The 26,917-nt window shown below is 54.7% G+C and overlaps 11 protein-coding genes across 11 annotated transcripts; 6 read left to right on the top strand and 5 right to left on the bottom strand.

The window, feature by feature from the left end:
• The first annotated feature begins 1,279 nt into the window (after positions 1–1,279).
• Positions 1,280–3,161, top strand: PHYSODRAFT_549695 (hypothetical protein). The gene has a single exon (XM_009537351.1). The coding sequence runs from the start codon at positions 1,363–1,365 to the stop codon at positions 3,067–3,069; it is 1,707 nt and encodes a 568-aa protein (XP_009535646.1). The 5' UTR covers positions 1,280–1,362; the 3' UTR covers positions 3,070–3,161.
• A 1,225-nt stretch (positions 3,162–4,386) lies between these two features.
• Positions 4,387–6,635, top strand: PHYSODRAFT_318801 (hypothetical protein; the record flags this gene model as incomplete). Its single annotated transcript, XM_009537350.1, has 5 exons — positions 4,387–4,659; positions 4,732–5,663; positions 5,749–5,817; positions 5,892–6,239; positions 6,278–6,635. 5 exons carry the CDS (start codon positions 4,387–4,389, stop codon positions 6,633–6,635), a joined length of 1,980 nt encoding a protein of 659 aa, XP_009535645.1.
• A 595-nt stretch (positions 6,636–7,230) lies between these two features.
• On the bottom strand, positions 7,231–8,486 carry PHYSODRAFT_305814 (hypothetical protein; the record flags this gene model as incomplete). The annotated part of the gene is made up of 2 exons (XM_009537349.1): positions 7,231–7,746; positions 7,767–8,486. The coding sequence occupies 2 exons, from the start codon at positions 8,484–8,486 to the stop codon at positions 7,231–7,233; spliced, it is 1,236 nt and encodes a 411-aa protein (XP_009535644.1).
• A 5,867-nt stretch (positions 8,487–14,353) lies between these two features.
• PHYSODRAFT_362029 (hypothetical protein) lies at positions 14,354–15,565 on the top strand (the record flags this gene model as incomplete). Its single annotated transcript, XM_009537348.1, has 2 exons — positions 14,354–14,998; positions 15,161–15,565. 2 exons carry the CDS (start codon positions 14,354–14,356, stop codon positions 15,563–15,565), a joined length of 1,050 nt encoding a protein of 349 aa, XP_009535643.1.
• Positions 15,566–15,922: 357 nt separating this feature from the next.
• On the bottom strand, positions 15,923–16,078 carry PHYSODRAFT_525465 (hypothetical protein; the record flags this gene model as incomplete). The annotated part of the gene is made up of 1 exon (XM_009537347.1): positions 15,923–16,078. A coding segment is annotated over one exon (156 nt), but the record flags the coding sequence as incomplete, so codon positions are not given.
• Positions 16,079–18,441: 2,363 nt separating this feature from the next.
• PHYSODRAFT_288665 (hypothetical protein) lies at positions 18,442–18,726 on the bottom strand (the record flags this gene model as incomplete). Its single annotated transcript, XM_009537346.1, has 1 exon — positions 18,442–18,726. The coding sequence occupies one exon, from the start codon at positions 18,724–18,726 to the stop codon at positions 18,442–18,444; it is 285 nt and encodes a 94-aa protein (XP_009535641.1).
• A 378-nt stretch (positions 18,727–19,104) lies between these two features.
• Positions 19,105–19,842, top strand: PHYSODRAFT_305810 (hypothetical protein; the record flags this gene model as incomplete). The annotated part of the gene is made up of 1 exon (XM_009537345.1): positions 19,105–19,842. The coding sequence occupies one exon, from the start codon at positions 19,105–19,107 to the stop codon at positions 19,840–19,842; it is 738 nt and encodes a 245-aa protein (XP_009535640.1).
• A 10-nt stretch (positions 19,843–19,852) lies between these two features.
• Positions 19,853–20,809, bottom strand: PHYSODRAFT_288663 (hypothetical protein). The gene is made up of 4 exons (XM_009537344.1): positions 20,645–20,809; positions 20,521–20,571; positions 19,999–20,426; positions 19,853–19,919 (listed from the first exon to the last, which is right to left on the bottom strand). The coding sequence occupies exons 2-4, from the start codon at positions 20,548–20,550 to the stop codon at positions 19,877–19,879; spliced, it is 501 nt and encodes a 166-aa protein (XP_009535639.1). The 5' UTR covers positions 20,551–20,571; positions 20,645–20,809; the 3' UTR covers positions 19,853–19,876.
• Positions 20,810–20,968: 159 nt separating this feature from the next.
• On the top strand, positions 20,969–24,584 carry PHYSODRAFT_524761 (hypothetical protein; the record flags this gene model as incomplete). The annotated part of the gene is made up of 4 exons (XM_009537343.1): positions 20,969–21,735; positions 21,805–23,676; positions 23,750–23,891; positions 23,973–24,584. 4 exons carry the CDS (start codon positions 20,969–20,971, stop codon positions 24,582–24,584), a joined length of 3,393 nt encoding a protein of 1,130 aa, XP_009535638.1.
• Positions 24,585–24,697: 113 nt separating this feature from the next.
• On the bottom strand, positions 24,698–25,435 carry PHYSODRAFT_524062 (hypothetical protein; the record flags this gene model as incomplete). The annotated part of the gene is made up of 1 exon (XM_009537342.1): positions 24,698–25,435. One exon carries the CDS (start codon positions 25,433–25,435, stop codon positions 24,698–24,700), a length of 738 nt encoding a protein of 245 aa, XP_009535637.1.
• A 378-nt stretch (positions 25,436–25,813) lies between these two features.
• Positions 25,814–26,098, top strand: PHYSODRAFT_288662 (hypothetical protein; the record flags this gene model as incomplete). The annotated part of the gene is made up of 1 exon (XM_009537341.1): positions 25,814–26,098. The coding sequence occupies one exon, from the start codon at positions 25,814–25,816 to the stop codon at positions 26,096–26,098; it is 285 nt and encodes a 94-aa protein (XP_009535636.1).
• Positions 26,099–26,917: the final 819 nt, after the last annotated feature.

Raw genomic sequence — 26,917 nt, 5'->3', positions numbered from 1 at the left:
TAAACACCGATTCAACATCGTTGATACAGTACTTAGGTAAGTACCATTATTTTTGTAGACTTAGTTTTTGACGACCACCGAAACCATTTTTAACGCTCTCTCGCCTGCGGCGGCAAAAAATCTCGGCGGGAAAATGCCACGCTGCTGCTTCGTGCTCCGCTTGTCAACGCAACAACGGTTGTAGACAAGCAAGTTGCAGTTGGCGCTTCAACGAGTGACCCGACAGCGACAGGTCGAATTTGCCAACATGACCACCGCGATCCACGACTGCCATTTTGCACGGTCAACGGCCTGCGCACTTACGAGCGGGATTCGGCCCATTCGAGCACAATAGACCGCGATCCTCCACCATGCCTTTCCTGAAAATTGGCTATACTGAAAGTGTACATGTAGCCAATTTAACAATGTTATGCCTTCCGCGAGGCTTTGTCGTTGAACCTGGACCCCTGAAACCTGTCTTCCAAGTAGAGTTTTGACGCCGATTGGTACTAAGTACTAACCAGATCTGTATCTGCTCCAGAGTTTGCAGGAAATGAAAGCAAGATGTGAGTTCAACCCGCAATCCGCGCCGCGATAGCAGCAGACGCACCGAATATGTTGCTTGGTTGGCGCAGGAACTCCCAGCAGACTCAAACACGGCTCAACGCATCCCGCTTTTCGGGGGACACGGATCTGCACATTCGGTTTAACAGCCACAACCACTGCAACACAGCACCCTGGCTCAACACATACATGTACAACCCATCGAGCTTGACTTCCTCGGCCTCCAAAGCAGCAGACCCCGCGCTCTTCGAGCCAGGTTGGCTGTTAACTCTGCAGCCTAGGCTCTGCGCGGCGGTGCCAGTGCTTCAACTCGGTCCCTCTGCGACTCAAGTCGCCTGCTCGCGTGCTTGGCGATAGATAGAATATGCACGAACGCCACGCCAACACTTGGCATGATTGCACCAGGCAAATCGACACCTCACAAAAGGAGTTCGTCAGCCCACAACCGCCGCCGCAATGACATCTCCACTCGCGCAAGCTGTTCCGCTGCCGTGAAGCGTGGGCTCCGCTGCTTGGCGTCAATCGATGGGCTGCACCCTGCTTGGGTCGCCGTCGGGGCAGCTGCGCGGCGGATCCAGCCGTTCTGGATCCTGAAACTCGTCGCGAGGGGTAGGTGCTGGCGTCAGTAAAATATATGGCGAACTGTATGCGGCCGCATAAGATCACAGCTCCCCCTCGCCTCCCCTCGCCTCTTCAGCCGCATTTTGGCCCTCATTTTAGAACTTCCCGTGGCGGCGTGAAGGGCAGAGAAACGTTGGCGACCATAGTCAGCTCAAGATAAACCCCAGGGTGTCGACCCCCACCACTTCATCCTACACAATGGACGGCATGCAGCAGCAGCGCGTCCTGGCCGACGGCTGGGGCCAGCAGACCTCGGGCAGCGTCTTCTGCGCCGACTCGAGTCTGCGCTACATCTACGAGAGCAACGCGCGGTCGCTCTCCCCCCAGCAGCAGCAGCAGCAGGCGCAGTCCATGGCCTACGCCGGCGCCAAGCCACAGGTCTACAACAGCAGCAACAGCAACAGCAACAGCAACAGCGGCAAGCCCAGCGCCATGACCTTCGCCGGCAAGCGGCCGCGCGACTACGCGGCCGACAGCGTGCGCGGCGTGGACCTGTTCGAGGCGGAGGTGGCCAAGGCCTGCACGGCCATCCGCAAGCAGGCGGAGGCGCTGCCGCCCTCGTTCCGCGATTGCTCGGTGTGTCTGAGCGCCAACGCGTACGCGCAGATCACGGCGTGCGGCCACACGTTCCACCCCAACTGCTTCCTGCGCTGGTTCCGCCTCAACCGCTCGTGCCCGCTCTGCCGCGGCGTCGTGGACAAGGTGGCGCTCGCGCAGCCCGCGGACGAGCTGGAGGCCATCATGGCCGAGATCGACGACGAGTCGCTGCAGCTCATGCCCGCGCGCGCGCCCGCGGGCGACGTGGCGGCGCTGGACGACCCCCTGCTGGCCAACTCGGACCAGTTGATGTCGTTCCTCGAGTCGGACTTTGACACGGACATGGAGCTGGCGGCACTGGACGATCTCAACACGCCCACGAGCTTCGACCTCGTCCTCAAGCAGGAGACGTCCGCGCCCATGGACATGGAGCTGGACGAGCTGGTGGACAGCGGAGACGCGGGCAAACCCGAGGTGCTGCCGCCTCCGACCAACTACGCAGCAGCGAACAACTTCGCCCCCGTGGCGCCACAGCAGTTCCCACCGGCGTCAGCTATGCCGAACTACTGGAACGTACTGAACCAGGGCATGGCCCCACCCATCATGCCGCCGGCCCCTGCTGTCCCGCCCCAGAGGATGGTCCACATCGCGCCCAAGCCTGACGCGACGAGCGTGAGATCACCTGGTGCCACCACAGTGAGGACAACAGAGCCCGCGTTCAAGGTGCCGGTGCCTCAGGTCCCGCAGCACACTCACAGCCACCACCACCCTCACGCAGCCCGTGCCTCGGCGCCCGTGGCCCCCCGTGTGGTGTCGTGCCGATGCACTGGAGGTTGCAGGAACGGCCGCTGCGCCTGCGTCAAGGAAGGAGGCATGTGCGGCGCCTCGTGCCGTTGCACGTCGTGCAAGAACCCCTTCCTGATGGTCAAGGCCGCCGGCGCGGACATCGACGCGCTGCTCAAGGACGACTGCTTCATGCACAACGTGTCCAAGACGAGGGACATGGTGCAGCGGCTACAGGAGCCCGTGGCCGTGCCGTGCTGCGACTCGACCATCAAGGTCATCGACTGCGTGCAGGGCTACACGTGCGCGCCGTGCAAGCGCCGATACGACTTCTCGTGGTGCATGAACAAGCTGCTGGACAGCGAGCGCACGCCGCGCAACCACTGCGCCATCTGCAAGCGCTGCTGCGACCACCGAGACGTGCACTGCAACGACTGCGGACGCTGCTACTTCGCCGGCGTGGCGGCCAGTCTCCCGTGCCCGTGCAAGGAGGCGTCCAGCCACAAGAAGCGCCGCGAGGCTGCGGCCAAGGACAAGGCCGAGGAAGCCGAGGAAGAGGCTGAAGGCGAGTGCTGCATCATGTAACCGTACAGTATCGTTAGTCGGGGCGTCTCTCTTTCAACTCCACCGCCACATATGGAGGTTCTGAACAAAGCGTGTCGTCACCTTGTAACACTAAATTATTGGCGCCCAGTTTTGTGCCCTCAACGACTTGCCTCGTCGCAGAGATTCCGCAGCGTTTGTGCCCAACACAGTCATTGAAGTTGCCCGTGGTGGGGGGAAAACCGTCTCGATCGGTCAACTCGAGTCGAGTCTAATCATTAGACAAAGCGCGGTTTAGACTCGGAAGCCGATCCGCTGGTCCCGTACGATCGCAGGTGCAGCAGATCCGGGCATTTAACATGGCTGCTGTTCAACAGCCTGCTGGGACAGAGCTGCAATCGGTCCAGGGCCAACCCCGTGTTGTGCTGGCAACACGACGGTCCGATGCAGCAGATCCGGGCAGCCAGCAGGGTGCAAAGCGGACTCGTCGCAGGTCAAGGTCACGTCTTCGGCCCAGGAAACTCGTGGATACATGTAATGCAGTTAAATTCACGAATTTGGAGAACCTATATACTTCGAAGTATACTGTAACATTTTGATGATTCTCAGCTTTGATATTGAGCTTCGCATCCCACTCCCAGCGCTCGACAAGGACCATCGACATGGCGTCGTGATTTCGGTAGCGATACGAAATGTACGGCAACTTCAGCTTCGGCGTTGTACGATGTTGAGCAACCAACCAGTTCCAAATGTTCAGTGATCGAGGAGATATCGCTACGCAATCTCCAGGGGCAACGCAAGAAACATCTCTTGTGTGCACTAAAAAAAATAATCGGACTGCAATCGCCAGTGGAGCTACAGGCCAACAGCTCTCAACAGGAGTCGCAGCCTAGGTCGGATTTTGGCAAGACGGCAGGATGGACAAGTACTCGGGGCTTTTCGCGAGTGATTCGGAAACGTTTCGCATTTGAAACTATTTGTTACAAAAAACGAGTTGGTGGGAACTATGTTATCTACATGTAGTACAGCAATGTATTTTGGGCTCCGAAACTGGAGTTCGAGCACTCTACAACAGTGCGATTACGAGAGATGCGAAGGACCGAGCTGGCTCCAACAAACAGGTTTGCGGACAGCGAACGCAGGGTGAAGAGCAACCAGATTCTGCCTGGTGGACCATCAGTCAAGGGGCTGACAGTGGTTGAAACACGGCGGAGTCTGGAGAGCGATGAAATCCTCACATTCAGTGAAGCGTTTGGTATTGTTGGCGTGCTGATGCTGTGCGTTCTAGTGGTTTGCATTGTCTGGACTGCGTGGCTGGTTTTCTTGGCACTGGAACCAAATAGAACAGCAAATTGGCTCATGAACACTGAGGCATACAATAACGGAGAGTTCTGGCTTATCAAGGATTCATACCCGCACGTAACTCTGATCGGAGCTGTAGGTCTTGTGGTCGTGGATGTGTGCTACTTGGATGTGGCACTAAGGATGCTGTTAAGGCGCAATATGCTGCTCGACTCGGCCTTTCCTAGGCAAACGGCCACTTGGAAACCTTCAAAGGTGCTACACTGCAGCCAACTGCGTGTCCTGCGGAGTGAACTAACGTCGTTCAAGGGAAAAAGTCGCAAGAAATGGGTAGGAATGACGATATCTTCTTTGTTCATGTCCCTGGTATTTTACAGTTTTTATTTTCTTATGAATTTACAGAATGCCTGTATGAAGCTGATAGACTTGGCTTTGGAAGGAACCATGCTTAGACAACTTCTGCAAAATGGGAGCCCAACGCCGCTGACGTACGGGTATGCGTGCTTTCTGGCCGTAAACTCACTACCCTGCGTTGTGAATGTGTTGACGGTCCGATTCTCGGCATTTTCATCGATTCCATGTGAGATCTGTTTCCATTTCATTTCCTTTCACTGCAGCAGTGCACTTACTATCGTCACCTTGTTTTACAGCTTCGACTTGTCCGCTGCCGTTCTGTTCCCGATTATTACGCTCGTCTATTGCTATTTCAATTTTGACTTCAACCGAGAGACGTACCTGGAAAAGCTACCGCCTGGGAGTTTTGAGCATCTTGCGAGATCATTCGCTGATCCCTCCAAAATCGCGCTATTCCGCGTATGCTTGGATTCGGTTCGCATTAACTCAGGGATCGATCTTGTGGTGCGGTTGATCATGAACCTGACGTTTTGCTACCGCTTCGAACGCGTTCTAGTTGCGCTAATTTACACCCGCCATCAAGAGCGAAGTTTCCAGCGGCGGAAGTCGTCAAGATACTTGCCTATTAATCAGAATTTTGTTCCGAAAGGAGTGGCCGTTGTATTCCTTGGCGTGAGCCTGGGTGTTTTGTTAGCTACCAATAAGGCTGTCTCGGACTCAACAGCGTTGTGCTCGGTACACTCGGAGTGTGTAGTGTACGCTCACCGATGGGGGACCACTGAGGATAATTGCCCCTGCCTCATCCTGATTGACATCGATCTTGCACCCAAGACGTACGATGAGTGGATTCATCCGATCGACGCATACCAGAAAGTCAAGGTATTGGCAGCGTCTGGGAAGCTCACATCATTGCAGGCGATTAATCGTCAATTGCTCACGTGGCCTGAGGAGCTCCGCTTATGTCAAAGTCTTCAGACCATGTACGTGAGCTAATACATTCTGCATCGTATTTACTAATACTCACTCACTTCGCTTGTACAGTACTATCTGCTTCATTCTTGACAGCTATCTGATGTACACGAGCACGCAAATAATTCCGCCCTGGGCCAGAGAACTCAAAAATCTAGAGACAATGTATGAACGACGGGTATTAGCCTCAGTGTATCTATCACTGATGTATTGCACTGTTTCGTATGCATGTAATTCAGCCACATCGAAGGAAAATATGGCAGTCAGAACTTGCAGGACCTGCCGGCCGATTTGTTGCCTCGGCTATCGACACTTCACTTTGGGGTACAATTCAACCTTAGAAAGCTTCCAGCCTTAACAGGCGTCCCCCATCTTCAAAGTATGTCGCTCGCGTGGATTACGCTAATAAGAGAACTACCGGCATTTGAGAATGTACCAGAGCTCAGCCGCTTGTTGTTGTCAATCATGCCAAGGCTCGAAACGATGCCTGATCTCTCGCCATTGTCCAAACTCGTGGAGTTCGTGATTGTTCGGCCGAGCTATCTATGTTGCAATGGTTTCATTGACCAGTGCGACTTGGACCATGTGTCATGTCGAGCTAGCAGTGCGATGTTGACTCCTGCAGCATTATGCTTGAAAATGATACAAATCGGAATGTGAATTTGGCACCATACTATGGAGATGCTGCCACACAGAGAGCGTTCGAGACATTCAGTTCCAGTATTTGCCAGAAATCGTTTTACGATACGGCCGGTGTGTCAGTATTCCCGACGCAGGAGACGATTGAGGTATGCGATGGTAAACCTTATCGTAAATGTTACCTCCCGGGTAACACATCAGGTATCTGCTACAGCACTCGAATCCAGGTTCTTGCCTGTCTGCCAGACAAAGACTACATTGAACTACCACGGACTGAAATTAAGAGAGGGGTCGGCCAAGAATGCGATCCGACCGAGGAGAAATGGCTGGGTTGTAGCGAGTAAAGCGGAGCTTGAAACATTTTTTTGCTTCTCGAGCAGTTGCTCCACCAGCGCCACAACGTAGCCGACTCTGATTTGGGTTGCGATAGCAGAACTACAACGGTGCCTAAGTATCAATCTGTATCAGGCGTCTAGCTTTTCGCCTGTAAGTCTTGAGCAATTATACAGATATATTCTAAGATAGGTCTCATCTATTCCAGTAAATAGAGTGAAGCGATTCCCATGGATTTTGTGTAGTTACTCGGTACTTAAGTACTTCTTCTTCTTGTTGTTGTTTTTTCTTTTTGTTCTTTTTCTTGATCTTCTTCTTCTACGGTATTTGTGTGCCATTAGTTCAAATATGACGAACCGTTTAAATTCCAGAGTTTCTTCGGGTCGGAGGCACGACTTAGTTAAAGTATAGAGACCATGTACGTCACGCTGTATTCTGCTATTTTTTTAAAATAGTTTCAGGACAGCTAGCACCTGATGCACACGAGCACACAAAGCAACCCGAAACTGGGGAAATAACTCAATAATCTCGAGGCGATTGTGCTTGACCTTGAAGTATCTACATCTTCACGAGCTAACATCCCTAAAGTGTGAAAAAAAAACTTTTTTATCGGGTGTTTAGGCTTGATGCTGCGTCCTTGGGGTCGTCGAGAAGAAGTGAATCCATCAAGCGCGCGACTTCGTCCGCATCCTTCTCCACCGATGTCACGACGAACTTGGTGAACTGGAACCCGTCCACGCGACCAGCAGTATTTGCAACGCTCATAGGAATGAAGCGCACGAAGGTCTGAATGACGGTCCGCATCAATGAGTTTTCGTCTAACTCTTCGTCATTTGGACGCACCAGACACCATCCAGTTTCGTCCGAGTGCATCCCATCGAATTCGCCTTCCCCATGAGACAGCGCTCGCCACACCATAACAATTCTTCCAGCCTCAATATATCGACGCATTGCCAAGTGAACGAGCATGTCCACTCGCTCACCGGATTCGTGCATCGGCCGCATACGTAGCTTGGCTGCAACTGTGTTCTCCGAATCAGCAACGTTATTGTAGTGATGCCTGTCCTTCTGTCGGTTCACGTGGAGCATGGACTGCCACATCGTGCTGCACGTCTCCTCATGCTGAAGGGGACAAATAATACGTCCAGCTTGTCGATGTATTCCAGGTCGCCATCTTTCTTCCAATCTGGCCCCAGTCTGTAGGATGTTTGGGGCATTTCTTCAACTCCACAGGCTCGGAAAACTGCGTCTGTCTCGGCGTAAATCACGTCCAAATCTTGCAAAAATTCCTCGTAAAGCACGCAGTCATCGGCGTCGAGCTCATTATTCTGCGGAATAATAGTCATTTCATCTCGCTCGGCATGATCCAATTTCGTTCGGACCATCGCCCCGATCTCCTCCAGCACCTTTGCTCGAGTTTCCACGGCATGCTTCAGCTTGTGTTGCTGCTCTTCAGCGACTAGTCGGCCCTCCATCTGCCGAGTAGCTATAGCCCTCCACAGCGGCATTGCTGAACTTTTATCCCAGAGCGACTTGACTTTCTTCCTGGTATGTTGCAAGTGATGCAGTTCCTCTGACAGCGCTTTCGCTTCTTCTTCCAGCGTCTTCCTCTCGTTCTTGATCCTATTGGCATATTTGAGTCTCCTCTTGGCCACCTTGGCCTCCTGAGCCCCAGATTCAGATTCAGAACTGGCGACAGGGACTTCGATAGAGGCGAGCAAGGCCTCCGTTTCCACTAGAAGCTGGTGGATGCCCAGAAGTGGTAGATCTGGCGTAGGTTCTTCATGTTGCAGCTCGATCGACGGCTCCAGGGTCTCGTAGTCGTCCAAGAGGCCAGCCAATAAGTCCTCGTCAGCATTCATCACAATATTAGATGTAAGGCAATATGAGGGACCAAATCACATTATTTTGGTCCCGTCCACTCTTTTTGTCCACATGCTGTCACTAAGACGATTATCCCTTTTTTATTTAAAAAAAATGGTGTTATTTTACTGGGATAGGAAGCAGCGTTAGTGCTGCTATCGCAGCCCAAATCCCGAATCACGGCCTTGCCGAGGCGATTCGTGTCGGAGGACCTCTGTGTCTTATGCTCGTGTCCTAGTAGAATAAGAAGCTGAAGTAGCTAGTGTATTTATACAATGCATGTAGGATCAATGTGGTCGCTGGGCTTGGCACTGAGAAGAGAACTGTTGCGGATTATACTGATCCCCACTATACTACTTGCAGTTGGAGTAAGACAAAAGGTGAAAGAGAAGAATCTAGGCCTCAGTTGAGAATATACACACGACCAACAAGGTGGCTTTTGCCGCCCAGCTGAGTGTTGTCGTTGCTTCCATCTCTGCGTGAGCAGCACCAAGAGGACACTTCACTTCAGGTTATGAGCCCAAGGCTCACGCGTGGGGAGCACAGCAACTAGGACGTCATGGCGGAGCAGAAGAAGACGCCCAAGGAGTCACACGAGGAGAAGAAGACGATCCCGCCGTTTGACGGCAAGGACTACGAGGTCTGGCACGAGCGAGTCAAGCTCAAGCTGGAGAGGAAGAAGCTGTGGAAGTACTGCATGGAGGACTTGCTCGAGCCGGACGAGAGCAAGGAGGCAGAGGCGCACGCGACGTGGACGAGCGAGATGGCCCACGCCAAGGAGATCATCTACGACGCAATGACGAATCACATAATGAAGACTGTGAAGTATGAACCCACCCCGTTTCGTGTCATGGAGCGCCTGAAAAAGAGATTTATGGGCAAGACGTACCTGAAGTACGCTGAGGAGAGGGCCAAGCTCAGTCGGCTACGGCTCGCTCCCAACGGCAATGTGCCAGATCACCTGAGCGAGATGCGTCGGCTGATGGAGACCATTGCTGGAGTCGGGCGTCCTGTGGACGAGTATGTAAAGCCAGCACTATTGATTGGATCTCTGCCGCGCGAATATGATCATGTTGTACAGACGTTTCTCGCCAGTCACAAGCCCCAAAATGCTGATGATCCCCCTAATTATGAACAACTTGAACTCGCATTGGAGATGGCTTACGACCATCGCCAAGGTCGGAAAGCAGAGGGCGCCAAGGACAATGATGATAAAGAAAAGGCGTTCTTTGCTGGTGGAGGAAGAGGTCGAGGACGTGGTCGCGGCCGTGGACGTGGTGGTCGATCTGGAGGACACGGGCGCGGTTCCAGTGGTGGACGTGGTTCTGGCGGTCGCGGGAGCCAAGGTGGTGGACGTGGAACTGGACGTGGCCAAGCCGGCAGTGGACAAAAGCCAGGTGGTGCTTGTTATCACTGCCATGAAGCAGGGCATCATGTGGTTGATTGCCCGTTTCTTGGCAAGCGACCTCCAGCCGAGGATCGCAGCAGCACCCAAGCTCAGAAGCGCGTGAAGATGAGTGGAGGAAAGAGTGCTAAGGCTGCTGAAACGAGTAGCTACGCTAATGAAAGTGATGACAGCGCGTATGTTATTCTTCAAGTGATGAAAATGAAAAAGCCGGTCGCAGACAAAGCCCATGATAACTGGTACCTGGACTCTGGTGCATCGAGTCATATTTCGAACCAGCTCACCGATTTCATGAAGTTCACGCCTCTTAGCGCTCGGATTCGAGTTGGAGGAAAGAACTCGCTGGGTGTTGAGGGTATTGGTACTTTGGTTAAAGAGCTGGAGACTACTGGTGGGAGGTGCTCACTGACGCTGCGAGGAGTTCGTTATGCTCCAGAGCTGCAGTGCAGTCTCTATTCTGTGCGACGGCAACTGAACCAATATCTGCCTGAACGTGATCGTGTGAAGGTGCACTTTGATGAGGCAGATCGCGTTGATGTTATCTTACAGGCTGGTGTGACTACCGCTCAAGTTGATTATACCAATCTCTATCGCTTGAAGTTGGAGAGACCCCAAGAGGTAGCCATGGTGGCGCTACCAGCTCGAGTGAGTAGTTTGGAGCTGTGGCATTCGAGATTGGGGCACCCTGGCAAGAACGCGTTTAATGCGCTGTTCAGCCATGATCAGTGGCCGTTGCCACATGTGAACTTGCGTATCCCGGTGGGTTTCAATTGCGAGACCTGTGTGACGGGGAAACTTACGAGGAAGAGCATGAAGAAGTCTCGGACACAGACCCGCGAGTGGTTAGTTGGCGAAAAGGTCCATGTGGACGCTTGGGGTCCGTATGCAGAGCACTCCTACGGTGGTAAACGGTACTTTGCCGTGTTCGTTGATGATGCGAGTCGGTTTGTCACCGTGTATCTTCTGGAGCATCGTTCGGAAGTGTACCAGAAGTTTGAGGAGTTCTATCAACGCGTCAAGACGCAGCAGCATGTCAGAATGAAAGCGCTAAGGTCAGACAATGCAATTGAGTTCAAGAAGCTGCAAAGTACGTGTGACACGAAGTATGGTATGGAGTTTGACAGCAGCATCAAGCATACTCTGGAGCAAAATGGTGTCGCGGAGAGAATGGTCCGCACCATTACGGAGAGAATGCGATGCATGCTCGTGCACTTCGACCTGCCTGAAGCGATGTGGGGTGAGGCAGCGATGACAGCTGCATACTCCGTGAACATTATGCCAAGCTCGGTTCGAGGCATGGAGGTACCGTATGCAGTATGGCACCGTCAGACTCCTGCATATGAGAAGTTGCGGACGTTCGGCTGCGCCGTCCTGTCGTACATCGACAAGGTGGAGAGACGGAAGATGCAGGCGAAAGCACGGGAGGCGGTCTTCGTTGGATATTCGCGAGAGAAGCGAGGCTATCGCTTGCTCGATAGCAAGACCAACAAGGCCATCTACAGCCATACTGTCGTGTTCTATGAGAATAAAGCTGGTCGATTGCTCATGGACTCGGCATCAACGCCAAATGCAGCCTCCGTTATCGTGACGATGGCGATTGCTGGACTGGTGGGGCCAGCGACTCCAGAGACGGAGGTGATTATCGGACTGGTGGGGCGGATGACACTCGATGTGATGACCGACCAGGTGGGGCAGTTGAGCAAGATGTCCGGTCAGATGGGGCATGTGGGTTCAAGAAGAGAGGCCCCGGTGGTGATGCCGCAGCGCCTCGACCAAAGAGAGTGCGGTTTGCGGTGTTTGAAAGTGGACGTTCTAGCAAGGTGGCAGAACGAGATGAAGGACGTGGAGTGAGCTCTACAGCATCTGTATGTGATCGTTCTAGCAAGGTGGCAGAACGTGATGAGGAACGTGTCAATGGACATGAGGCAGACCACCTGCGAGGTGAGTGCGTGCCAGGCAATTCCAAAAGAAGGAGAAAGAGGAAACGCAGCAGTGGGCGGCACAAGGGACCGGCTGCTGACGAGACGAGGGCTGTACCAGGGAGTCAAGAGGTGGAAGAGGTGGACAGCAGGTCATCGGCTGCTGGACGGGCCGACTCGGACAGCCAAGTGTCGAGTGATGCTGCGAGTATCAACGCCTCCTTGCACAGCACTTCGTGAGTACACAGGCCCGAGAGGCACTCGCCCTAAAGACCCTCCAGTGACACGGAGCGGTCGGGTAAGTAAACCGCCCACGTGGTTCGGTGACTACGTCTACATTGCCTACGAAAATACAAATCCAGATGATGATGTGAACTCGTTGCCTGCTGGATGGAGGAAAGCACGAGCTGAGTTGCAACGTGCTATGGCGAACGAGTTGATCCTTGCATGGTGGGAGGACTATTGCTGCATGAGTACTGGCGAGTTTGAAGAGCCAGATACTTTCGGTGACGCTATGGAGAGTGAGCACTCATTGCAATGGAAAAATGCAGCTGATGATGAGTTTGATTCGTTGATGAAGAACGATACCTGGGAGTTGATGCCGCGTGAGAAGCACATGAAAGTGCTGCAGAATCGCTGGATCTTTCGCGTCAAGTATCTAGCGAACGGAGAGATCGAAAGATTCAAAGCGAGGCTCGTGATCAAGGGCTTTATGCAGATTTATGGTATCGACTACCTAGAGGTGTACTCGCCTGTTGTGAGGCTGGAGACACTGCGTGTTCTCTTGACACTGGCGGCTGTCTGGAATTATGAAGTGCATCAGATGGATGTCACTACTGCTTTCTTGAATGGGGCGATTGACGTGGAGGTCTATATGGAGCAGCCTGAAGGCTACAAAGTGAAAGGCAAAGAGGACTGGGTGTGCAGATTGAAGAAGAGCCTGTACGGCTTGAAGCAGGCGCCCAGAGTGTGGTTTCAGCTGCTCAAGTCGTTCTTGGAGGAGCAGGGCTTCACGATGCTGCAGTCGGAGGCTTGCGTGGCTGTTAAAGTAATTGATGGGCAGTTGGTCTTCATCCCTCTGTATGTTGATGATCTGATTTTGTTTGCTCCGTCGATGGAGCTCATCAACAAGATGAAGAAGATGTTCGAGGACCGGTTTGCGATGAAGGATCTCGGGGAGTTACACTACATTCTAGGCTGGGAGATCACGCGGAACCGGGCCGAGAGAACGATGTTCATTGGTCAGCAGAAGTATGCCGAGACCGTGCTCAAGCGGTTCAACATGCAAGACGCCGAGCACGGCGGATCTGAAGCTGAGCAAGGCCATGTGTCCGACCGAAAACGATGAAAGGCAACTGATGAGATCGAAGTCATATCGTGCTGTGGTTGACAGCCTGATGTACCTGATGCTCGGTACCCGGCCCGATCTGGCCTACCTAGTTAGAGAGTGCAGTCAGTTCTTGGAAAACCCAGGTCTGTTGCATTGGAGAGCTGCAAAACGTGGATTGCGCTACCTGAAAGACACAGCTGACTGGGGGGTCCAGCTTGGTGGCCTAGCGTGGTCAGATCAAAAGCTGGATGATCATCTGAGAGCATACGCAGATGCGGATTTTGCAAATCAAGTTGATGATCGAAAGTCTGTTGCAGGCTACGTGACTCAATTTTGTGGGAGGATCATTTCGTGGAGCAGCCAGACGGAGAAGACCGTCGCGCTGCACACGACCGAGGTCGAATATATGGCTCTTAGTCTACTGGTGCAGGAGGTGGTGCACTTGCGCCAAATGCTGAAGGAGCTGCAGGTGCAGCAAATTCAGCCATCCCAAGTCTTTGTTGACAACGAAAGTGCAAAGAAGCTTGCCAGCAACCCTGTGTTTCATTCTCGGACCAAGCACATCGATGTGCGCCACCACTTCGTGCGTGAGCGCATCGATTTGAAGGAAATTGACGTGCTTCGGGTGCCAGGAGTTGATAACGTGGCCGATGCTTTTACAAAGCCATTGGCACGTCCGGCATTTGAAAAACACAGAGCTGCAATGGGATTATTGCCAAGGGCAAGATTTGGAGATGCAAGTTGATTGGAATCCGTAGGTGGGGCTGATGCGGATTATACTGATCCCCACTATACTACTTGCAGTTGGAGTAAGACAAAAGGTGAAAGAGAAGAATCTAGGCCTCAGTTGAGAATATACACACGACCAACACGGTGGCTTTTGCCGCCCAGCTGAGTGTTGTCGTTGCTTCCATCTCTGCGTGAGCAGCACCAAGAGGACACTCCACTTCAAGAACCATCCACTTCTGAATCTCCTTCTCCTCTCCAAGCTCCAGCAACCAAGATCCCGGAGCCTTTGGCCGCGCCATCCAGCGTTCCAACCTTCCTACTGTGCCCGTGGCAATGCGCAACAACCGACAATTCGCCGCTAGTTAGGACACTAGCATTTCTTGAAACTTCTGGATTAACTCATAGATATTGAGACTCTCAATATGTCATATTGATAGGACAGGAGCAATACGGTAATCTAGGTATTGCTGACCTGTGATATACATGTACTCTATCCGCGAGTCTCGCAGACTCACGTCATGGGTAACTGACCGACCAACCAACCGTTCTTCATTTCGCGATACGCTCCAAGAACGCACACCAACAAGCCAAGCGACCATGAGCAGCCAGAGTGTCCTCTACCCGCCGAACGCCAGCCACCTGACCAGCGAAGTCATTCGCAACGTGACGGAGCGCAGCACGCCCAAGTTCGATGGCGTCGGCATGACAGCAAGTCACAGCGTACTGCACGTGCACGGCCTCTCCACAACAGTCAGCACCACGATCTCAAGCCCTCAGTATGTCCGGCTGACCGACTCCCACGCGCCAGTCAGGTCCACGCCCCAAGCAGTGGCGCTCGCGGGAGCCCCCTCAGCTCCTGGGGGGTTTCTCCCTGCTGTGGGTTGCACCACAACGACGGCCGGCCTTCCTACCACATCCACACGCCCGCAGGCCGCATCGGCGCAAGCAAAGGACGAGGATGCCGCGACGATCGAAGCTCGACGACAACGCCACCGGGTGCACCAAGAGCGGTACCGGAGGAAGCTGCGCCTCAACCTCCAAGAACACCAACAGAGCATCCAAGATCTCCACGAAGAGATTCAGTGGCTAGAGCTGCAGAGGCAGATCACGGCGCTCTACGCTTCCATGGTGTGGAGCGTTACGGCGGAGTACTACCGTCTCTTCCGCTTCGGCTTGAAAGAGCCCGAGTTCATGACGTCCGACATGCGCTTCATCGGCTCCGAAGTTTAAGCACAACGAAGTTTCGTTCGCGCAGTCATAGCGCCAGACGTGCTCTACGGCACCGTGCAGGGCGTGGACGCCCTACTGGAGAACTGGCGGTACCTGAGTCTCGGGCTCAAAGGCGCTGACATTCAGCTAGAATGTCTAGAGAATGGAGTTGGGGGATCTGTAATCGCAACGAGCTCGACGACATTCACTGTGACGGAGAACACACTACGCATGGTGTTTCCCCACTTGCTGGAGTGCGATGAGGGTGGGAGGCTGCACCCTATCGCAACGAAACTACTGGGCCAACAGCTTTCGGTAAAATCGTCAGCGGAATTCCAGTGGGACGACGAGCGAGGACAAATGTCCAGCATCCAGTTGACGCCCGACTTTTTCACGCCGCTGCTTCGTATCCTGGGAGCCCTGGAGGACGTGGCGTTCGTGTTTAGCAAGGCGCGCATGACCTCCGAGTGCAAAGCTGTATGCTAAGGATCAGTAAAAAAACAACGACACTGTGTTTACTTTAGCTGTTGGCTGCATCTTGTAACTTGAAGCGCTTCCGTTGAACGCGATAATCCCTTCCTATCGTGCTCGCTACGTACCGTTACTGTATTGTAGTTCCAAAAGGTATACTCAAAGAAACTTGATGAGTATTTAGAAGCCACGCACGTACAACACCGCCGAAATCGAGATGGAAGTCAACGCACAGCTCGAAAAGAGAGCTGTGAGGAACCCGTTGAAGTGGATGACGTGGCGGAACGACACGCCGCGTTTGACCTCCCACATCCAGCACACCCAGTCCACGATGACATCAATTCCGAATTGATAGGGGCCCATTGTGAGCCCTCAGGCTAAAGAGGAGATCGTCGTCGTCTCATCCCAGCCAAGCTTCGGGTGGTTCTGGAAGAAATAGTACAAAAACATCGAGCACGCAATCGCAACGTGCTCGGAGCACATGTCGGCGTGAGCGATCGCAGCGTGGAAGCTGACGAGTTTCTGCTTCCACCCAACAAATGACAGCAAGCGAGCCGATGGCCGGCGCCTTGAGGAGCTTCCCTTCAGCGGGATAATCTTGATAGTCGGATAGGTGGTAGCTCCCCGGTCTCGCTTGATGAATCCGCAGCAACCTTTTGATTTTTCGCTGGGTTGAGTCTCGCGCTCGAATGTTGTGTCACATGAGCGAAACTTTCGACGTCCTTAGAACAGGGCTGACCAGCCCCAACACCAGAGACCGCTTCACTGTCTCCGAACTGGAGCGTAGCATGGAAACCCAGAGCTGCGTGTTGATGATGACTGTGGGGACCGCCGTGGCGATGTAAATGGACTCTGGTCGCATGTTGTTCTTCTTGAACACGATGCGTTTGGTGATTCCGAGCACTATTCCTTTGAAGCCCATACTGGCGAGTCCGAAGAAAATCAATTCCAGCTCGGAAGTGATCGTACGTTTGCTGCACACGTGAACAAAACCGGCAGAGAGCATAATTGTTGCGGCGAAATTCACAGCTCGAGGCAATGTGCGGAGGATTCTGTGCGAATACGAAGATGAAGCCTTGTCACTCGTTGCCCCAGCTTGGCCTTCTGCACTCTTGAAGCGATAGATACTTCTGCACGCTTCATCGGCTCCAGCTGCGTAGAGCGTGTTGAAAACGCAGGCGAGATAGCGGTAAATCTTGGTGGAAGTCACTGTTGGAGTAGAGTAGGCCACTATCGCGTACGTTGTCCCCGTTGTAAGCGCAATTACGCAGTATATAAAGGAGGTCAGAAAAGGAAGACCACTGAGAAGAGTCGACAGCGCCGGAGACTCGAGTCCTTTGAGGAAGGTATATTTGAGAATGAGAACACACTTGGAGCAGAGGCTCCGTACGAACATGGATAGGGGAATTCCCCTTGGAGACGTGGGGCTAGATCTCTAACCTAGCTACACTTGTTGCCTGTCCTACTGCTGGACAGAATGAGCACTCGCAATGACACATATCACCTCATTGGTAACATATCACCGCTGAGTAATGCTTGCAAGGTTTTCCTACTTGCAACAGTATAAACGCCCAACGTTTGCCGCATCAAGTGCCCCGCTATTTTTGTGAAGCCCCAGACCTTGTCAGGGTCATCCCTGCGGTGCAGCTTCCTCATGGCGAACGCGCAGAAAAGGTAGATAGAGGCATAATGCCACGTCGTTGCGGACGCCATCGTCGCAGTGATGAATGCAGTTCTGGACTGGCCGGCCGGGTTTCCCCCCGATAAAAAGTCTCCCAGCGTGAAGACGTAGTTGACCACGCAGGCGAGGATTCCAGTTGTGAGTCCATGTCTTGTCAGCATCAGCACTTGCCAAGCCGACGCGACAGCATGGCTTGTGGCCCGAGTGATATCGCCATGTAAGGACCAAGATCTGGAAACAAGGCGGATATTGGGGACTTTCGGCACAATCAACGCCATCTTGACGTCACCACTGGACTGACAATTGCGAACTTCCAGCACTAATTTTGATCAGCTATAGCTCACCTCGAGCGTTACTCGATGGTCGTCTTGATCCGTTTGACGCTTTTTGCGTCTTATCCAAGAATTTATGCATTCTTTTATTTTTCGATATACCGTGCTCTTCACATTCTCCCGAAGTCGACATCAGAAACCTAGATACCTAGAGCCTGTCGTCCACGATTCGGATCATGAAAATCCCGAGGATTTCCAATGCTCACTAGGTAGCAGGGAGGTCCTCTATAGTTTGTCACCTCCTGGCAACGAGTTGAATCATAGGACACCGCCTCCATTCGCGCGCGCCACGTAGTTCTCGACCAGACCCAGTTCCTCGAGCACCTCGCCTTTTCTTTTTTTCTGGCCTCTCGATAGTCCGGACGAGGCCTTGGTCGTTAGATCTTTCAACTCCGCCTCTAGTGCCGGCTTCTTGTGCTTCAGAAAGAGCTTAAAGTACTTGAAGTCGGTATTTATCTCGAGAGCTGGTCCGGAAAGCAGCACCACGTGCGGGTAAGTGGACTCCGACATCCCCAACGCCAATTTAGCGTACGCAGCGGACCTTCCAGCTTCGGCCAAAATCTCCGCTCTCGCCGTCATCTCCGCCTCCGACGCCCCCCTACTAATCATCTCGCGGGGAGGGTTATACCCCGCTTTCATCATCCGAAGCACATCGGTGTCGAAGAAGTTGACGTAGTCCTTGTACACTCTGAACTCGCGGGTGTTCTTGACCTTGTCCAGGTCGCTCGCTCTCGTTATTTTCCCGAGCCCGAGCTTCTGCCACGCATGGAACGAGGTGAGCTCGTCAATGGCCCACTTGTTGATCATGTACTTTTCCGATTTCTCGACGAAATACTCGAACGTCTTGTAGTTCTTGTGCTTGGCGAGGGCCTCTCCCTTCAGCCCTTCAGCTTGAGCGCCTTCATGACGTAGTCCTCCGACACCCCCCAATCCGCCCACCACAGCGCTTTGGCATATCCCCAGAAGCCCCTCAGCTCCGAGCTGTCGTTCTCCGTGCCAACAGCCCGCAGAGAACGCCCCTCAGCACCTCCATGACCGATGATCGGGTGGCTCGAAAGCAACGTTGAGTCCTTGGAGTGTGCAAGCTCCCTGGCCACCGAAAGAGATGCAGTGCTGACGAAGAAAGAGACCACCACCGCGAACAGAGCTCGACCTAGACGCATGGCTGAAATGGGGGAGAGAAGGATCGTAGTCTCTCTCTTCAGCGCAAAGTGTGAAGTGCTAACCACTCGCCGTGAAGTGGACGCCATTACAGCCGCTTGATGGTCGTCAACACTGAATCTTCATACGCATTATTGGCTCTTGTTGATCGTCAGCACAGGTCTTTATAAGCAGGTGTATGCAAAACTTACCATCACTTCCCGCCTTCCCCTATCGAAAGAGAACATGTATTCGTACGCCAATGAATACGTCCATGGAATCCTTGCAATGGTCCAGAGAGCAACTTGCTCGAGCTGAAGTGGCCAAGAACGAGCGAGCTATCAATGGAGACTTCGGCGCCGTAACGTTCGTCCTTGCGATTTGTTGTGCCCCTTGACAGGATGCGGGCGCTGTACAAGGGCGAGCTCGTCGACGGGATCCGGCAGGGCAAAGGCGAGCTGGCCTTCGTGAACGGGGACAAGTACGAAGGGGACTTCCTCCAGGGCTACAGACACGGGCGCGGAGTTTTCACTTCTCACCACGGCAAGCGCGTGTACGACGGCGAGTGGCATCGAAGTGAGAAGCACGGTGCGGGTAAAGAGAGGTGGCTCGATAGCGGCGACCGGTACGAAGGCGAGTACCAGCACGATCTCTTCCACGGCAAAGGCGTCCTCACGCGCGGCTCCAACAAGAGCAAGTACGACGGGGAGTTCCAGAAGGGGCGTCGCCATGGATACGGCCGAATGGAGTTCGCAGTCGCCATGAACTCCGTCGCCTCATCCGGTGCACTCAAGAAGCTCATCGGGGCTGCGATCGCCAGTGGAGCTGCAGGCCAGCAGCTCTCAGCAGGAGTCGCAGTCTACGTCGGGTCTTGGAAGGACGGCAGGATGAACGGCGAGGGCAAATACACGCGTCCGGACGGCAGCTTCTACGAAGGAACTTGGCGCGACGGACTGGCCCACGGCTTCGGCAAGGAGCTCGTCATGGGCACCATGGAGGTGTACGAGGGTACTTGGCACGCTGGACTTCGCCACGGAGACGGCGCCGTCACGCGCAACGGGACTCGCCGCAAAGGGATCTGGGAAATGGGGCAACGCGTGAAGTGGACAACAGCCGAAGTTCCCTTGCCAAAAAGTTGATCAGTAGTATACCCCATGCAAATGGTGCTCAACTCTATTTCTTTGCCAACTTGGCACCTCGAGGACCCTTCCGTCTCCTACAAAGCCACAACACAATAACAAGCTCCCTTTAGCCACCTCGACAACAGCTTTCAACAGTAAATACATACAGCGTACGTGGTTCCCGTGGGGACGTGTCTCCTCTTGAGCACCATCGGGTTCACCGCTGGGGTGGCAGCTCCACTATCTGAGCTCTGCGATGTAGTCGCCACCTCCTTCGTCTCCTGGGTGGCTATTGCGCTGCTCGTCTTCTGATCTCCAGTGGCTGACCTGACCTTGGCAGCCACCATTGCCTCCCTCTGCTCCTCCTTCTCCCTTTGCTGAAGTTCAGAGAGCATGGACTGCGGGGGTGCAGCGTGCACACTCGTCAGCAGCGTCACCAGACTCTGCGGCGCGTCGGACGCCACAATGGGCAGCTGGAAGAGCCCCCGCCGGGAGATCGTGGGGCTGAACTTGTAGGTGAGCGACAGGAAAACCTCCGTCACTGCGTCGCCCTCCGCCTCCAGCTCCACGTCCACGCACTCGCGCTGCCCCAACGCTTTCTGCAGCAGCACAACAACAAATGGCCACCTGCAGTTAGCAGCAAATGTACTGAATCACGTTAGTTACCGCCAATGAACCAATGAACCACCGCACCAGCAGCAGCGCCGTGAGCGCGTCCGCGTCCATCTCGAGCCCCAGCTCCTCGCTCTACAGTGTAGCACCATGCAGTATAGCCATTAGAGCTGTGACTGCGTTATATTATGTCGGAGGCCGCACGTGCTGCTTCAGTGCGTCGTCATCCACGCTGAGCTCGGCCACGAAACTGCGCGTCTGTAGCGTCACCACCGCCGTGAAGACGAGCGCGTTGCCGCTCTGCTCCCTCGCGAACAGCAGCCACTTGGGGCGGCCTGCCTCCTGCTCCTGCTCCTGCTCCTGCTCCTGCTCGCTGGCGTACGAGCGCGGAATCATTTCTGAACCCACTTTGGCAAACGTCAAATTAGTGGGCGTAATGTAGTGTCTGTGGCGTAGACCACTGTCAAGCCTCACAAGCGACACAAAATGCCGCCTGTCGCATTGATACTTTAGGTGCAGACGTCGCGACCCCATGAGCACGAGCCCGCGCGCCGAGGGCGCCGCCATGATCGCCGAGGTGGAGGGCGCGCTGCGCCGCCTGCTGGACCCGGCCACGCCCGCGGGCGACAAGCTGCAGCTGGAGGCGCAGCTCACGCGCTTCAAGGAGACGCCCGCGGCCTGCCTGCCCGTGCTCTTCCAGCTGCTGCAGACGTCCGCGAGCGAGTACGCGCTGTGGTTCGCGGCCACGGCCTTAGAGGAGTACGTGGCGCAGCGCTGGGCGCACTTCCCCGTCGCGGAGCAGCTGCGCGTGCGCCAGTTCGTCTGGGACTACCTGCTCGCGGCCGCCTCGAGCCCCGCGGGGCGCGCGCAGATCGCCTTCGTGCGCCGCAAGCTGCGCAAGGTGCTGGCGGACATCGCGCGCGTGCAGTGGGCGGCGGCGGACGCGCCCTGGCCCGACTTTTTGGGCCAGGTGGAGGCGCTCGTGGTCGACGAGCGCACGCGCGAGAGCGGCCTCGAGCTGCTGTCCGTCGTCGTGGAGGAGTTCGGGCGCGACGACGCGCTGGTGCTGGCCACCGTCAAGCGCCAGGCCAAGAACCGCCTGACGGCGCAGCTGCCGAGCGTGCTGGCGCTGCTGGCCAACATCCTGAAGGGGTGCAGCCATGTGCTGCAGACGTCGGCGGACGCGCAGAGCGTCGTGGAGCAGGACCGCGTGGCTAACGTGGCGCTCACGACGCTCAACAGCCTCATCACGTGGGCGCCCGTGGCGGACCACGTCAACGACGCGTGGATTGCACTGCTGTTCGAGCTGGCCAGGAACTGGGTGGGCGTCTTTGGCAGGGGCTTCACGTCGCACATGTGCGTGTCCAGCGCCACGGCGCTGCAGTGTCTGGCGGAGCTCATGAGCAAGAGGTTCGTGCCTGCGAGGGTGGACGAAGTGGTGGGGCAAGTCATGTTTGGGTTGTGTCCGCTGCTGCAGAAGACGGTGGAGGACCAGCTGATCGGCAGAGCCACGGAGCAGTATCTGGACAAGCTCAGCGAGTTCGTGGAGCTGTTCTTGACGCAGCACTTGAAGCGGCTGGAGAACCCCAAGTACGGCGACATCCTGCCCACGTTCTTGCAGTCGGTGCACGCTTTCACGACCAAGCAGCCCCATGTCGAGGGCTTCTTGAACTGCTTGAGTGTGTGGGAGGTGTTCGTGTCGTATGTGGAGGAGGTGGAGCAGAACGAAGGTGCTGCTAATGAGCGCATTCGACCGGTGCTGACGGCGTATGAGCAGGGCTTGGTCTCGGTGATGCTGCACCTGGTGGAGCGCGTGACGTACGGGTCGAACCGGAACCAGCTGGACGAGCTGGACGATGGAGATGACGCTGGAACGCATGGAGATAACGAGGATGCAGACAACAGCGCCGCGTTCGACTTGGAGAGCACGGGCGGTGCGTATGGAACAGGCTCGCTCCAGGATCTGGCGCAAGTGAGGACGGACATTGCGAGTGGGAATGGCTCTGGGGGTGCAGCCACGATGGTGGAGCTCTCAGAGAGGAAGCAGTTCGTAGTGGACTGCATTGCGCTGATTCGACGTATCGCAGCTCTGCCTTCGTGCGCACCCCCACTTCTGGAGATCATGCTTCCCCGGGTGCAAGACGTTGCTCAGAATGTGCTGTTCCATATCCATGAAATGCCCGTGATCGCTCAAGGTTCGGAGCAGTGGGAGCAGCAGCGTTCTGTGATTCGCGACTTGACGGTGAACAGCGCGATCCTCTCGAGTGTGTGCGCCAACTACTACAGCATCAGCGATGACATGAACCAGCAAATGGCTGGCTGGCAGATTCTGCACTTGTTTATCACCATGTCGGAGTATATGGTGCAGCACAGACTGCACACTCGTGGCGATGCGTTTGCTGAATTGCAGTGTGAAGCGCTCACGAGCATCAGGTTCTGCTTGAGCTGCATCCCATTTGTGATTAAGAGTGGAGCTAGGCAAGACGTCCTGAATGCTTCGGAAAGCGTGCTTCAGGTGCTTCTTCACACTCTGGATACAAGCATCGTGCCGTCCCCGCTTGCTGTGATGCAGAACTCGATGCAGCTGCTTGCAAACCTCGGCTTTGTGCTATCGTACGAGGAAATGCTCCAGATTCAGTCCATGACCCAGCTGGAGGCGCACATTCACCAGTTCAGCCTGCACTTGCCGCTTGCGATTCAAGGCGACCTCTACACTTCCATGTCCAACTCCATTTTGAATTCAGCGATCTCTCTCCGAGGAAACAGCGATGCATCCAATGGAGCTCAGTCATGGGAGAACGCTTATGGATCGCTGCTTGTCCCGATTCGTGAATCCATTGATCAGTCTGCTGTGGCGCTCCATCAGAACGAGCAGCGGGTGCTTGAGCACGCCATGATCGCGCAGCTGCGGCGTGATTGCTACTTGGTTCGATGCCTCGCACGCTCGGTGGAAACCAAGCCGAAGGTGGCGAAGGACGCGTTTTTCTCGGTATTCCAGCCTTCGTTTCCTTCGTTGATGGCGCTGCTGACGACCTACTTCACGACGATTCGCAAAATGGCGGCGAGTAATGCACCCCAATCTAAAACTCAGATCAAGAGCGCGCTCAAGGTTGTGAACGAGATTGTGCGTCTGTACGCTCAGTTGCTCAAGTCGATTCGCAAGGAGATGCAGAAGGACACCGTGTCCGAAATCATGCGCACGTTCGTGGAGATTTTCAACGACAACCAGCTCTCAGCAGTGTACGTACTTATTCTATTCTGTATATGACGTCTGACTTGTGCTGACCCGAATTGTGTTTTGGCCTTCCAACAGACTGAATAGCCAAGGAAATGCAGGTTTGATGGTTCTCTGCGGCTTTTTGCAGCTGCTGAAGATTGTCGTCGAGGAGCCGACATCAGTTTTCTCCTCGTTCTTACAAAACATCCTGGACCTGTGCTTCGGTCCGCTGAAAGAGGTACGATGGGCCTACTACAGCACACTCATGTTTGCCTGATCTAAACGTGCGCTCATGGTTGTTTTTGTTTTGTTTTGGTAGTCGATCTTTTCCCACCCCGAAAGTGATTCCGTCATTCTTGGCTACTTCGTGGCATTGGTGGAGCAACTGCTCGAGAAACACTACCGCTTCTTCATTGTGTACTCCGGCCAGTTCACCCCGGATGGCGCTCGCGAGCGTGGTTACGCATCGGACCAAGCCCACACATACTTCCTGTCAATTTTCCAGAGTCTTGCGAGCGTGCTGAGCCGCGAAGGCTCGAATTTGGCGCCGCGTATTTGCAAGCAGGTGCTGGGGCTGCTGGACCGTGTCGACAAGGCGCAGGGACTGTTTGCGTTCACCGGATTCCAGAGCGAGCTGCGCATGGGATTCCTATCGACGCTCATGAATATCCTGACCCGTGGCGAGATGAACCTGCTCCAGGACGAGGTCATCCAGCTGCTGCACCGCGTCGCAGCCGTGGACTTCGCTTCTTTCTACCAGGTATTTTTGCACGGCTACATCAAGGAGATTCTGACACAGCCGCAGCTCGAGGCAGCGTCCAAGATGGAGGGCGAATGCTTGCAGTGGAGCGGTCAGACGGACCTCCCGACGTTTTCGCAGGAGGTCGTGGCCTTTTTGAACGATCTGAAGGTGATCAAGGCACAGAACTAACCCATAGTTGTTGTAAGCGGTAGAATGGACTGGTGAATTTAGAACCGCGATCAATTACTCGACTCGCTCCCGATACAGTACGTACTTGACTTTCGTGTGCACTCGGCTATTGATCAACTTTTTGGGAAGGCGACTTCGGCTGTAGTCCACTTCACGCGTTGCCCCATTTCCCAGATCCCTTTGCGGCGAGTCCCGTTGCGCGTGACGGCGCCGTCTCCGTGGCGAAGTCCAGCGTGCCAAGTGCCCTCGTACACCTCCATGGTGCCCATGACGAGCTCCTTGCCGAAGCCGTGGGCCAGTCCGTCGCGCCAAGTTCCTTCGTAGAAGCTGCCGTCCGGACGCGTGTATTTGCCCTCGCCGTTCATCCTGCCGTCCTTCCAAGACCCGACGTAGACTGCGACTCCTGCTGAGAGCTGCTGGCCTGCAGCTCCACTGGCGATCGCAGCCCCGATGAGCTTCTTGAGTGCACCGGATGAGGCGACGGAGTTCATGGCGACTGCGAACTCCATTCGGCCGTATCCATGGCGACGCCCCTTCTGGAACTCCCCGTCGTACTTGCTCTTGTTGGAGCCGCGCGTGAGGACGCCTTTGCCGTGGAAGAGATCGTGCTGGTACTCGCCTTCGTACCGGTCGCCGCTATCGAGCCACCTCTCTTTACCCGCACCGTGCTTCTCACTTCGATGCCACTCGCCGTCGTACACGCGCTTGCCGTGGTGAGAAGTGAAAACTCCGCGCCCGTGTCTGTAGCCCTGGAGGAAGTCCCCTTCGTACTTGTCCCCGTTCACGAAGGCCAGCTCGCCTTTGCCCTGCCGGATCCCGTCGACGAGCTCGCCCTTGTACAGCGCCCGCATCCTGTCAAGGGGCACAACAAATCGCAAGGACGAACGTTACGGCGCCGAAGTCTCCATTGATAGCTCGCTCGTTCTTGGCCACTTCAGCTCGAGCAAGTTGCTCTCTGGACCATTGCAAGGATTCCATGGACGTATTCATTGGCGTACGAATACATGTTCTCTTTCGATAGGGGAAGGCGGGAAGTGATGGTAAGTTTTGCATACACCTGCTTATAAAGACCTGTGCTGACGATCAACAAGAGCCAATAATGCGTATGAAGATTCAGTGTTGACGACCATCAAGCGGCTGTAATGGCGTCCACTTCACGGCGAGTGGTTAGCACTTCACACTTTGCGCTGAAGAGAGAGACTACGATCCTTCTCTCCCCCATTTCAGCCATGCGTCTAGGTCGAGCTCTGTTCGCGGTGGTGGTCTCTTTCTTCGTCAGCACTGCATCTCTTTCGGTGGCCAGGGAGCTTGCACACTCCAAGGACTCAACGTTGCTTTCGAGCCACCCGATCATCGGTCATGGAGGTGCTGAGGGGCGTTCTCTGCGGGCTGTTGGCACGGAGAACGACAGCTCGGAGCTGAGGGGCTTCTGGGGATATGCCAAAGCGCTGTGGTGGGCGGATTGGGGGGTGTCGGAGGACTACGTCATGAAGGCGCTCAAGCTGAAGGGCTGAAGGGAGAGGCCCTCGCCAAGCACAAGAACTACAAGACGTTCGAGTATTTCGTCGAGAAATCGGAAAAGTACATGATCAACAAGTGGGCCATTGACGAGCTCACCTCGTTCCATGCGTGGCAGAAGCTCGGGCTCGGGAAAATAACGAGAGCGAGCGACCTGGACAAGGTCAAGAACACCCGCGAGTTCAGAGTGTACAAGGACTACGTCAACTTCTTCGACACCGATGTGCTTCGGATGATGAAAGCGGGGTATAACCCTCCCCGCGAGATGATTAGTAGGGGGGCGTCGGAGGCGGAGATGACGGCGAGAGCGGAGATTTTGGCCGAAGCTGGAAGGTCCGCTGCGTACGCTAAATTGGCGTTGGGGATGTCGGAGTCCACTTACCCGCACGTGGTGCTGCTTTCCGGACCAGCTCTCGAGATAAATACCGACTTCAAGTACTTTAAGCTCTTTCTGAAGCACAAGAAGCCGGCACTAGAGGCGGAGTTGAAAGATCTAACGACCAAGGCCTCGTCCGGACTATCGAGAGGCCAGAAAAAAAGAAAAGGCGAGGTGCTCGAGGAACTGGGTCTGGTCGAGAACTACGTGGCGCGCGCGAATGGAGGCGGTGTCCTATGATTCAACTCGTTGCCAGGAGGTGACAAACTATAGAGGACCTCCCTGCTACCTAGTGAGCATTGGAAATCCTCGGGATTTTCATGATCCGAATCGTGGACGACAGGCTCTAGGTATCTAGGTTTCTGATGTCGACTTCGGGAGAATGTGAAGAGCACGGTATATCGAAAAATAAAAGAATGCATAAATTCTTGGATAAGAC

The sequence above is a fragment of the Phytophthora sojae genome (genome assembly GCF_000149755.1).
Source record: "Phytophthora sojae unplaced genomic scaffold PHYSOscaffold_10, whole genome shotgun sequence".
In the NCBI taxonomy this organism is placed as follows: Eukaryota; Oomycota; class Peronosporomycetes; order Peronosporales; family Peronosporaceae; genus Phytophthora; species Phytophthora sojae.
Note: the sequence above shows the minus strand (reverse complement) of the source record. Positions and strands in the feature narration are given on the sequence as shown.

What these genes read in the sequence shown, in the direction of transcription:
- PHYSODRAFT_549695 (XM_009537351.1), top strand. Translation starts at nt 1,363, where the DNA reads ATGGACGGCATGCAGCAGCAGCGCGTCCTGGCCGACGGCTGGGGCCAG.
- PHYSODRAFT_288663 (XM_009537344.1), bottom strand. Translation starts at nt 20,550, where the DNA reads ATGGACGCGGACGCGCTCACGGCGCTGCTG. An exon ending in ACGCGCTCACGGCGCTGCTG is followed by an intron (nt 20,427 to 20,520) that starts CTGGTGCGGTGG and finishes GTTGTGCTGCTG; the next exon opens with CAGAAAGCGTTGGGGCAGCG. An exon ending in CACGTCCCCACGGGAACCAC is followed by an intron (nt 19,920 to 19,998) that starts GTACGCTGTATG and finishes GTGGCTTTGTAG; the next exon opens with GAGACGGAAGGGTCCTCGAG.